The sequence below is a fragment of the Vitis riparia genome, chromosome 13 (genome assembly GCF_004353265.1).
Source record: "Vitis riparia cultivar Riparia Gloire de Montpellier isolate 1030 chromosome 13, EGFV_Vit.rip_1.0, whole genome shotgun sequence".
In the NCBI taxonomy this organism is placed as follows: Eukaryota; Viridiplantae; Streptophyta; class Magnoliopsida; order Vitales; family Vitaceae; genus Vitis; species Vitis riparia.
Window position 1 is genome coordinate 212,088 of NC_048443.1, and position 12,499 is coordinate 224,586.

The 12,499-nt window shown below is 34.7% G+C and overlaps 1 protein-coding gene across 1 annotated transcript; it reads left to right on the top strand.

The window, feature by feature from the left end:
- Positions 1-4,167: 4,167 nt before the first annotated feature.
- On the top strand, positions 4,168-12,460 carry LOC117928701 (DEAD-box ATP-dependent RNA helicase 37-like). Its single transcript, XM_034848685.1, has 6 exons — positions 4,168-5,176; positions 5,257-5,340; positions 6,401-6,643; positions 7,069-7,236; positions 7,380-7,493; positions 11,607-12,460. The coding sequence occupies exons 1-6, from the start codon at positions 4,436-4,438 to the stop codon at positions 12,108-12,110; spliced, it is 1,854 nt and encodes a 617-aa protein (XP_034704576.1). The 5' UTR covers positions 4,168-4,435; the 3' UTR covers positions 12,111-12,460.
- The last annotated feature ends 39 nt before the right edge of the window (positions 12,461-12,499 follow it).

Genomic DNA, 12,499 nt, shown 5'->3' on the forward strand with positions numbered 1-12,499 from the left:
GCCCCCTCTCCTCGGTTTTATTTTTCATTCAGAATTTTTTCCTTTTAAGCCACTTCTAGTGATGCAGATATTGAATAGAATCAAGCTTCTTTTGAGATCCATACAGATGATTAATTAGATGAAAATTAATTTGGACTTTAATCTCAATTAATTTTTTTAATTACTATAACTTAATAATGAGGAATTGTAGATTACAAGTAATAAATATGAAAAAAAATTGTTAAACATCAAACAACCATAAATCACAATAAATACAAATCTTGAAATATGAGTTTGGTTCAATTTTTTTCCATTTTTGGGCAAGATAATCAAAAATGGGAATCAACCCAGTTGATTTTCACCATTCCCAAATCCAATCCATCCTTATGATTGTTGAAAACCAAGTTGACACAAAACTAATTTAGAGTGACGTTTGTTACATTTCTAACACTTAAATAATAAAAATTTTAAAATACTAAAAATGTTAAAAATGTTTTCTAAAATCACTGTCGGAAGTTTATAATATATTTGATAATAATTTTAAAAAATATTTTTTATTTTTTTAATACTTGAAATTTTTCATTTTTTAAGTATTAAAAATTGTAAAAATACTTCATAAAATCATTATCAAACACGCTCTTTTAAGTGTTTTTAACCTTATAACCTTATAAATACTTGAGAGATACAAATTTTAAAGTGATAAAAATATTATAAACGTTCTCTATAATCACTGTCAAATGCATTTTAAGAACCCGCTTGACAGTGATTTTAGAAAACGCTTTCAACATTTTTAACACTTTAAAAAATTTAACATATAAGAATTAGAAATATCAGAAATATTTTTTAAAATTATTGCCAAACACATTGAGTGTGTTTGGCAATGATTTTTTAAAATATTTTTGGCATTTTTAATACTTAAAGTATGTTTGACAGTAATTTTAAAAAACGTTTATGATTTTTTGAATACTTTAATATTAAAAAATTTCAAGTATTAAAAATATTAGAAGTATTTTCTAAAATCACTACTAAACGAACTCTTAAAAAATAAAAAATTGAAGTGTTAGAAATGTTAAAAATACTTCCTCAAATCATTATGGACGAATTTTGGTTAGTTAACTTCCATCTCACTTGAACTAGATAAATATAGCTTATAACATAAAGTAAAATAAACTAGGACAAAATAGATGCATTTTGGAATATAGTTTACTATATCCCCCTACTATTGCAATTTGCATGGGTTAGAAAAGTAAGTCGTGCTAGGCCCAAATGTCAAATACAATCTAAAGTTGAGTTGAAATTTCTACACTTCTCATGATTTTTCACGATTATGAAAACAAAAGGATTATAATGGAATGTAATGTTATAAAATATAAGCAATATTATAAAGTTAAATATATACTAAAGTCATAAACAATATTATTAGTTTCTAATTTAACGTGAATTATAATTTTAAACTCAAATTTCAACATTTAAAAACATTTTAAAAATGGTAAAGAGTTGTTTCGTTATATTTATATATATATATATATAAATAATGGAAACGAAATAAATAAATAATTTAATTAAAAAGTAATGAATAAAGAATAGTGTAGGTTTGGATTTCGACTTATTATAGAGAGTGTATTAACATGCTATAACTATAGGATGCCCCACTATAGTGAATTAATGCATTTATCCCCTAATATCTCGGAGTTTGTATTTTTTTAACCAAAGTTTGACTCTAACATGTTCATATATTATCCATATTAACCCAAGTTGAGCATGGGTTGGGCACTTGGGCATGCTACACTTGGCCGAAGCCCTACGAGCACTCAAACTCTTGCTTAGATATTTGTCATTTCATTGTAACTTTTTGGTGATGTTTGTTTGTTTTTTTACTTAATTTTAAATAGAATTTTAATGCTTAATAGTGTTAAACATTAAATTTTTTGTTTTTATAATATTTTATTTATATTAAATATTAAAACGTAAATAAAATAATGTTTTAAAAAAGTCAAATATTTTGACTTTTTCTATTCAATAAAAAATTTATAATAAGTCATGAAAAAAATAGAAAAACAAACAATTTAAAATCTGAAAGCAAATTACGTTCAGCAAAAAGTTAAAAAAAACAAATACCCCCTTAGTCCTTTACAAGTTCATTTATTCATGTTTTGTATTATTACAAAAAATACATAAGAAAATAAAATATAATTAAAGTTAGTTAGAAAGGTATGCATATTTGAATTAAATATGGCCTAAAATATATAAAATTTATTTTATGAGTTTTGAGTTTATTTTTTAGTTCTCTTTGTTGCTTTTTCTCTCCATTTTTATTTTTCTTGCATTTTCGCTCTTTTTTTTTTTTTGGAACCATAAGCGAAAAATGAAACTCATTTCACGAATAAGTATGAAAAAGAAACACTTTATAATATATATATATATTTTCTAATATATGAAATGTGAATTTAAGAATTTTTACACTAACTCATATTTAATTGAGAAGCAATAATGTCACTATTAAGCACAAAGATAAGTCACTCAAATGATGATAGTAAAATATTATATAGGTTTTAACCCACCATCGCTTGCATAAATTGGTTTTTAAATTAAATAGTTAAAGTTTATAAGAACAAATATCATTGTTTCAAGCTAAGATAATCGAGATACAACAATGTCACTCTTAAGCTTAAAGATGGATTATCTAAAAAAGCAATGTTACTCTAAATGACGATGGTCAAATACCATAAAAGACTTTACATACCTTCATTGAGCATTAATTGGGTTTTAAATAAGATAGTTGAAGTATGATTTTAGTTTTTCATCAATACAAATGTTCTTACTAGACATACAAACCTTATCTGGTAACTGTTTTTTAAAACAATTATGAAAAATAAGTTTTTAAAACTGTTCTCTAATGTTTTGTAGAACAAAAGTTGTTTGGGAACCTAAAATTATTTTTAACATATTTTAAATATTTTTAAATATGTTTTAAAAATATATTTGATGTCCATACCTTAATTTTTAATCATTATATATGTTTATATAATTATTATTTAAAACAACTCTAAAAAAAAAATTGAAAACAATTAAAATAAGTTATCTGAAAATACTATGTTTTCTGATAATAGAAAATAGAAAAAAAAACAATTTTTAATTGTTAAACATGTTTTTCAGTTTTTTTGTTATTAAAAACAAAAAAAAAACTATTATTGAAAATAATTACCAAACAATGTCATGACATTTTATGCAATAAGAGAGTGTTTGTATTTTATTTTCAACTAAAATTCTTTGGATAATCTTTACATATATTATATATGTTTTAGGTTACTTTTTTATATTTAAACTGTTATTGACTTTTGCATCTTCTAAAGATCTTTATCACAACCCAATATTCGTGGCTAGTCTTACCCCTTTCTTTGGATTTTTCTTCATTTTTCAAATGTCTGGGTTAGTTTTTCTGTGTACTACCAATACAAGTTAGGTGCACACCGTTTTTTGCTCTTATCTATCAAAAGAAAAAAATTGTATTGAAATATATAAAAGATAAAGCAAACCTATAAGATAGATATGTTATTAACCTCGAAACTAGTATGTTACCTTTTTATGCCACCTACTAGAGTCATACATTATCACGGGATTAGAATTTGAGTACTACATCAAAACAATATTATTTGAAATTACTGTCAAATATATTTTAAAATAACCCCAGATCTAATTGATCATTTGAATTCTGAAAAGTCATCAATCTAATTTATTTGAAATATGTAGATATTTAAGTGAAAATATTTTTTTTATGGGTAAAAACCGTCTTTTATCTTTTAACATTTCCATTTCAATAGAAACGCTGCAACTCATTGCTATGTTTTTTTTTTGAAGAGCAAAATGGGCAACTCATAATTGTATTTCTATTTTATTCAAAATTATATCGATAACTTTTTTATTTTATTTATTTTTTATTTTTGTAAAAGATCTATAATGCCCCAAAACTCTTATAATTTTCTCTTAAAACTTGTGTTATTTACATAAAAGTCCAGTACAATATTGATATTAGGCCCCCAAAGTTGGCCTCATTTACAATAGTCCGAGGCCCACCCAAATTCAGTGTACCCTCGTGCACCTGATTAGTGAAAATCAGAGTGGAGAGTATACTGTAGAAGATATTTAAGGGACGTGTTTGGTAACAGGACAGAGCTTAGTCCATGCTTGGATAAGACGGCAATTGGTAGGCGTGGATTGCTGCAGCAATGTACGAAAATCTGAAATTTTTGATCACTCAACCCAATTAAGTTTCTCTCCTCTTCGCTACCCAATTCTCATAACTCTACAAATCTCATCCCGATTCAGTATAAAAGCCCTAGTTTCCTTTCATCTGGTTTTATTGAAATCCCCTTTCTCTCCTCCGCATTCTTTATTTAGGGTTTTGCTTTGTAAAGCCAACTCACACAACACAGACACAAGAAGAGTAGAATCAATTATGCGTACATCTTGGGCCGATTCGGAAGAAGCTGAAGCCGCAGCAGTACCTTCCACCATCATCAACAATGGAGTAGTACCAAACAGTGGCGCCGCCGCCGCCGCCGTTGCCGGCAACTCTCGTCCCGCCCGATCAGCATACGTTCCGCCACATCTTCGCAACCGCCCTCCTTCTTCAACTCCTCCCCCTCCGGCGGTCAGTGCTCCCCCTGCTGCCAACACTCGTTGGGGCGGCGGCGGCGGCGGCGGCGGCGGCCGCTCCGGAGGCAGCTTCGGGAGAGCTGCTTCCAACACGAGAACTGGTGGTTGGGACCGCGGGAGGGAAAGGGAAGTTAATCCTTTTGGTGACGATGTTGATGTCGAACCCCCATTCGTTCAGCAGGAGAACTCCGGGATTAATTTTGACGCATACGAGGATATTCCGGTGGACACTAGTGGGGATAATGTTCCGCCGGCGGTCAATTCTTTTTCGGAGATTGATTTAGGCGATGCGCTTAATCTCAATATTAGGAGGTGCAAATATGTGAAGCCAACGCCAGTGCAGCGCCACGCGATTCCTATTTCGATTGCTGGCAGGGATTTGATGGCTTGTGCTCAGACTGGCTCTGGAAAGACTGCTGCTTTTTGCTTTCCCATTATCAGTGGTATTATGAAGGGCCAGTATGCGCAGAGGCCGCGGGGCTCCCGGACTGCTTACCCTCTTGCTCTTATTTTATCCCCCACCAGAGAGCTGTCATGCCAGGTGAGTTTGTCAATATCCAGTCTTGGTGTTGGTATGCTAGTTAATGGGGATTGTTGATGTAATATTTGGTTGCATTGCAGATACATGATGAAGCAAGAAAGTTTTCGTATCAAACTGGTGTAAGGGTGGTTGTTGCTTATGGAGGAGCTCCAATTAATCAGCAGGTTCTTTCTATTTCTACTTTGTTTTTTGCTTATTTATATTAACCTATATGCTCATCACTCTTCTTAACCTAGCTGTTTGTTTTGTTATTTAAACCTTTCTGATTTTACATGTTGAGCTGCTTGGTGGGCAGTGGAACTAGCTATTACTTGTTGCACATGCATTGTATCGTGTTTCCAGTATAATCTCTTTCACATCCTAACCGAAATACATGTAAATCATTTGGGAAATACTGGTTCAGGTTATTCTAGTACTTAATAATATGATATGCTCCATAGGCCTCCTTACTCTCTAATTCTCAGTGTATCTGTACTTTTGAGCCTATGTTCAGTGCAAGAAGAAATGGATATACAAATAGGCCTCCATCCTGCAGACAAAAAAATAAACATGCACATATAATGCTTTCTGTTTTACTAATTTTATATGTGGTTGTAGGGTTAGGAGTTTGGTTCTGAGATTAGTGTCTTTTGCTTTCTTTTTTGCCTTATCTTTTTAAATATTGGCAAAGCATTGTAGGTAATTTTCTCGACAGTATGTTATAGTTCAACATCCTTGTTTTTACTTTAAGAAATATATTTTAGTGAAAAACCTCATTAGTGTTTAGTTCAAAATGGATGCTAACCCTATTTTCATATGATTGTTAAGTTTAAGTTTCTTCCCATTTCTCCAGAGAAATTTACAAGTTATCTCTTGAAAATAGGGTCTTCTATAGCATCTAATTACATCTTGGAGCTTCAAGTAGGTTTAAACTTTAAATTAGTCCTGATAAATGATTATAAAATAGTAAAAAGGAGAATTGTAGATAAGATCAGGCTTTCAGCCATTCATGAGCCATTCAGTTAGATGTCAAGCTATATTGGCCTATTAGATGCCTTTTTGGCTATTACAATGCCCTATGCGTACGTACAGTTGGGATGCCTGACCATTTTTTAATCTCTCTCTCTCTCTCTCTCTCTCTCACACACACACACACACACACACACACGCATATGTGTATATATGAACTGTCGTTATGTTAATACAATATGTTTGAAATGATTGTTTTATGTTGTCTTTGTACAGCTAAGGGATCTGGAAAGAGGTGTTGACATTCTTGTTGCAACACCAGGAAGATTGGTTGATTTGCTAGAAAGGGCTAGAATTTCTCTTCAGATGGTCCAGTACCTGGCCCTAGATGAGGCAGATCGAATGCTGGATATGGGTTTTGAACCTCAAATTAGAAGGATTGTAGAACAGATGGATATGCCTCCACGAGGTGTAAGACAAACTATGCTATTCAGCGCCACCTTTCCAAAAGAAATACAGGTTTATTTACCGTATATGGAATTTCCTTTTTCAAACAATTATGTTGATTACATTTGATGTGGTGTTTTGTCTGCGTTGCTCGTGTGTTTGAATGGTTACTGTTCGTAAAGTTTAGTATTGTTCACAAATATTATGTAAAGTACCATGGATGGATCATACCATTTGTTGCATGCTATTATAGGCCATATTTTGTGTTACATGCTATTTTGATCATTTTGATTTACACTGTACTAACCTTGCTGTGGATTTGACTTTTGTCTTTAACTGGCAATTAATTTGCTTAAGAAAATCTGGTTGTATATAGAACATACACTTTAAATGATGGCGTTACTTGAGATTGTTTGGCTGCATGCTTTGGCTGAATGTTGATATTTGACCTTTCAAGATACCATCTTAGAGTTTCTGAACTGTTCATTGGCATGCAGAGATTGGCCTCTGATTTTCTCGCAAATTACATTTTCCTGGCTGTTGGAAGGGTTGGTTCTAGTACTGATTTGATTGTCCAAAGAGTTGAATTTGTACAAGAGTCTGACAAGAGAAGCCACCTTATGGATCTTCTTCATGCACAGAGAGAAAATGGAACTCATGGAAAGGTAATGCTGGAAGAAAAAACCATTGGTATTTTATTCGCTCTGGGCTTATACATATTATGGTGCAATTATCTGATTTGTTTTCTTTCAACACCATATTCTGACTGAGATTCGTTGGTTGTTTTCTCTTGATATTGGGCTTCCAGCAATCCTTGACTTTAGTTTTTGTCGAGACAAAGAAAGGAGCTGATGCTTTGGAACATTGGCTATGCATAAATGGGTTTCCAGCTACTTCTATTCATGGTGATAGATCACAGCAGGTATAGCTCTATTTTGGAGTTCATTTTACTCATATGTAATGGTGATTCTGCTAGTGCATGTCCTCTCCTAAAGTTTGGTCACTACATCCCTTTATTGTTGCTTTCTCTGCTGTATATGGTTGTGCATTTTTATTGAATATGTATGCAACATTGAATAATACATGGTTTTTACTATTCAACTAAAGATTGAAAATCTAGGGGCCTCTTTGTTGGTATTTTTGTGTTTTTAATTTCTAGTTTCCTGTAATAACATTAAGATTTCCAAAATATGCTGCTGTTTTTGTTACAGCATATATAGACTTCTGATAACCACAGTCAAAAATCTGTTTTGAAAAGCACAAAATTGTACTAAATATTTTCTAGAACTTTCGACTGTGGTAAGAGATGATATGGTGGCGGTGTTTGAGGCTCACATAATCAGGTTTTTGAATGCAAGTTGCAGCTGGAGACAGAGGCTAGAAATTTTCCTTTCAGCTGGAGTAGTCTAGTTTATAAAATATACTCAGGGCAACATATTAACTGTATATTTCCCCCCCTTTTTTTGGGTGGTGTTGGGGTTCTTAGAATTGAATGCTAAAGAAGCAGAGTTCCAATCAAGTATCTTGAAAAGCGAGTGAACTTGTTGAGGTTCCTCAGGCCAAGTCCATCCAAGGCTCTCCCAGGTCACTCATCCCTAGCTAATCCTACTCACATTGGAAGGGGCAGTCATCAGGGAAAGGCAAATGGTAAGTCCTGGGGGTGTGTCCAAGCTAACATTTTTGTCAATTCAACCATCAGCCCATGGCTGCCTTGCCTAGTGATAAATATTAAAATCATGGGGAGTATCTGAAAGTTTTGGGATGTTGAAAAGGCCATTATCCTGCTCCACCCTTCTTACCTGTCCCCATGCCCAAAAGTCATTGGGCCAAGGGCATGTTTGCTTGGTTGTCATGCAGTATCACTCTAAGCCTGTCCTTCATGTTGCTTGGAGCTTGCTCATGTATCTTATTCTTCTTCTTATTATTTTAAATTGTATGAGCTTTTGATAATGATACAGGAGTCTGAATTGTGGTTGTATTTTGACTTTGAAGTTCTTGGTCTAGGTTAGTGGAAGGTTGCCAGTCCTTCTCAATAGCTCATTGGGATTCCTTTGCCTCTTATCTACTTACTTTGTTATGAAGTTATTCAACATGTTGACTAGTTGAGGGTGGTGTTTTGGTCTGAGGTAAGTGAAAAGGAGGGAGGAGGGAAAGTATTATGAATTTGCTTGGGTGTCCCTTTTGGGGCTTTTTCTTAGGAACACTAAGGCGTATGGTTGTGGAGTAATCTAGATGAGGTTGGCGAGGTGGATGAATTGGCACTCATATAAGGGGAAGGCTGATTTTTACTAAAGTTACTTTGTTAGCTTGCTAATTTACCTTGAATTGATTTAGAATTCCATCTCCAGTGGCACTAAGGTTGGAGAAGCTTTTGTAAGTATATATTGTGGGACAGTTTAGGGAAGGAGTCCAGGTTTCATCTATTTGACTAGGTTAAGGTGTACATATTGAAGAAGTATGGGATTTGGGTATCAGGTGTCTGAGTTTTGTCTAGCATTGCTTTGTATGGTAAATGCTTAAGGAGATTTGAAGTAGAGAAAGACTAGTTTGGTGCAAGTTGATGGAAATCAGTATGAAGTTAGAGAGAGTTGTGGGTTGAGGAAGGTGAGATGCTCACTTGGGATTGGGCTTTGGGAAGGGGTGAGAAAGCTTGTAAGTACTTAGGCTAACGTATTTCTTTAATGGTAGGGGATTGGATTAGTGGGGGTGGGGTGAGGGGTTGGTAGAGAGCTCTTTTTGGAACCCCTTTTTATTTAATCCTTATATATATATATACATATATTTAGATTCTAGTTCAATGTTTGGTGCAGGAAGATGCTGTTGAAGAATGCTTTTCCTGATGTTTTTTGCCATAGCTAGAAATGAAGATGTGTTATTGGATAGAGGGTTTCTCTTTCCTCTTTGGGCTAGGGTTGTGGGGAAGGTGCCCTAAGACCAGGCTGAGGTGGCATTGAGTTAGGGTGAGGATGGGGAGGTTCTAGGTACCAAGAAAAGGTTTTCCATCGGAGGGAAACAGAGAGTAGGGGGAAGGGTACGGATGGAAGGTTTTTGAAGTGGGAAGATGGGAGATTTTCCATGGAAGAAGGTTTGGTGAAGTAGGTTTCGCCCTAAGCTGCCATCCTTTGATTTTAATCACCTTTTACAAAAGGAAGGTTGTGCCCATGCTGGTGTTGCATATGCAAAAGAACTGAAGATTCTGTTGATCATTTGTTTCTTTGCTGTTCTGTTGCTATTGAGTTTTGATCTCTTCTTTGTTTGTGGTTGGGGTTTGCATGGTGATGCAAGGACATTGAAGGGGATCTGGTGGGAGGTTTGTGAGGATGAGTGAGAGGTGCTTAGAGGGCAAACCCTTTGTGTTTACTGTGTGACCAAAAGGGAGGAATTGAAGGGCCTTTGGAGAGAGGGAGAGAGAGAGGGGGGGAGGAGGGGGGGGGGGGGGGGGGGTGTTCATATGAAAAATGGGGAGGAGTTTCTTGTTAAAAAAGGGAGGGTTATCTTATCAAGAGAGGGGAGGAGTTGAGAACTTTGAAGCTTGAATGTTCCTTAGCATGGGTTGCCTGGCCTAGTTTGATTATTCTGCTGCTTCTTTTCTTCATTGTTTTCTGATCCCTGTATGTAATCTGTTTATATTTATTTTTTATTTTTTGATAGGCAAACGGGAAAACATGTATTAAAAGCGCCTAATAGGAGGCGCTTTTATGTAGCATAAACAGGAAATCTATTTGTATTTATGTTGCATCCCCTTTTCCAATTTTAACAAATTTCTTTGCTTATCAATTCTTTTGGAATCGGGTTTTCAGAGAATTCTTCTGCCTTTACTGGTATGAGTATGCATTTAGGTTTTTACATATTGTCCTCAGCATCACATCAATTGAGCATTTTTCTATGAAAAGTTGAAGTTTGGGGGGAAAAAAATATTGATAAATGGCCTTTGAGCTCAAAAGTCAGAAAAATAGATATTCCTTAGGAAGTTTTTTTTTGGTTCGTCTTTGGTTGATTAATAAATGTCTATTTATCTTACATGTTGAGGGAATTTGAGATGGAAAAATAAAACATGCAATTTAGGGCTAGGGTATCTTGAAAATTTATAGGCCAATAGGGAAAATGTGTGCCCTTCCCAATGCCTACATTTTAAGGTCTGTTGTTTTTTTTTTCTCTGACCTTTTTTTTTTTTTCCCTTCATGGACTTCTCATCCTTGCTTGAAAATTTTCTTTTATTTGAATGAAACGGTGTTCTTGTTTCTTACTAAGGGTGAAATTTCATCATCAAGTGGTTATCGGTCAAGGGGAAAATGCTAGGATTTTTGGAGGGTTGATGGAGATCTTTTGCAATTGCAGGACAGAATTTGCCTTTTGGTTTGTCTTTAGGTATCTGTGACCAATGGGTTTGTAAGTATGCCATTTAGCTCAATGTATTTGGATTAGGAGATGTCTTGATTGCCTTGGGGGTTTTTCTGGTCTAGAGTCTTCAGTGTTTGTAGTTCAAGTGCATCTGGTGAAGGGGTTTAGATTCCTTTCTTCTCAAAGGGTATATGCCATCCTTTTTTTAAAATAATATTTCTCTGTTTTATTAAAATATCAGTGTGAATTATGCTCAAATTACTTGCTTATGACTTTTTCCAAATTTGGATTAGCTATTGGGTACCAAACTAAAGTTTCTTGTGGGCTTTTGGTGTCAAAAACATTGTAACATTGATGACCATGATGCATGTATCTTGTGTTGTGATCCTTACTTCTTGCCTTCTTGGATACTCCATTTATGTCGAATGATTTTGCTGCAACATTCTTTTAGGTGAATATTGAAGGACATATTTATTGCCATTAAACATAGTTTCTGAAGCTGTTTGTTAAATTGCAATTTTGTTGCCTTTTATTGGTGACTATTGTAAATCAGTTTGTCTTGTTTATACATGCATAGCGTTTTTTTGCCCATCTCAGCCTTATCTAATTTCATTAGCCTAATAAGTTATTAGTGGTTTGATGATAATGAAACTGGAAAGGTGTTAATCCATTCAAATGTGTTTCCCACTTGTAGGAAAGAGAACACGCTTTGAGATTATTCAAAAGTGGTGCAACTCCAATTCTTGTGGCAACTGATGTGGCAGCACGGGGTCTTGATATTCCTCATGTTGCTCATGTGGTAAATTTTGACCTTCCCAATGACATCGATGACTATGTCCATCGGATAGGACGAACTGGCCGAGCTGGTAAAACAGGATTGGCCACTGCATTCTTCAATGAAAATAATTCGTCATTGGCTCGGGGCCTTGCTGAACTAATGCAAGAATCAAACCAAGAAGTGCCTGCTTGGCTTTCACGTTATGCAGCTCGGTCTTCTTATGGCGGAGGGGGAAGAAACCGTCGATCAGGTGGGGGTCGTTTCGGTGGCCGTGATTTCCGAAGGGATTCTTCTTTTAATAGATCTGGAGGCGGTGGCGATTACTATGGTGGAGGTAGAAGTAACAGCGGATATGGAGCTTCTGGCAGCAGTTATGGAGGTGGTGGATATGGTGCAGGTGTGACTAGTGCGTGGGACTAGTGTCCCTATAATTTACATGGCTCATTTCTCTAAAATATAATTGAGACGTGGCTGCATGCCCTTTTTTTTTTTTTTGTTTCATATTTGCGTTAGATCCTGTCATAGTTCAAAAAATGATATTTTGTTCAACTGTTATTAATCCCTAGTTGCTATTCTTACAGTTGATATTTTTTTTTTTTTACCCGGTTAAATGTTTTGGAGAGGCCTGCAGGCCACCTCCCTTGAAGGATCTTAGAAGAGGCTTTGTAACAATGGAAAAAATGACGTTTAAAGTCAACTACCAGATTCTACTCTCGTTTCTTGATTTTGACAATGTGGTATGTGATGGAGGTGGTGTCACTTCTTTTTTACCAGAGGTTTTCCAGTTCATTGTTACATTCTTCCTTTAT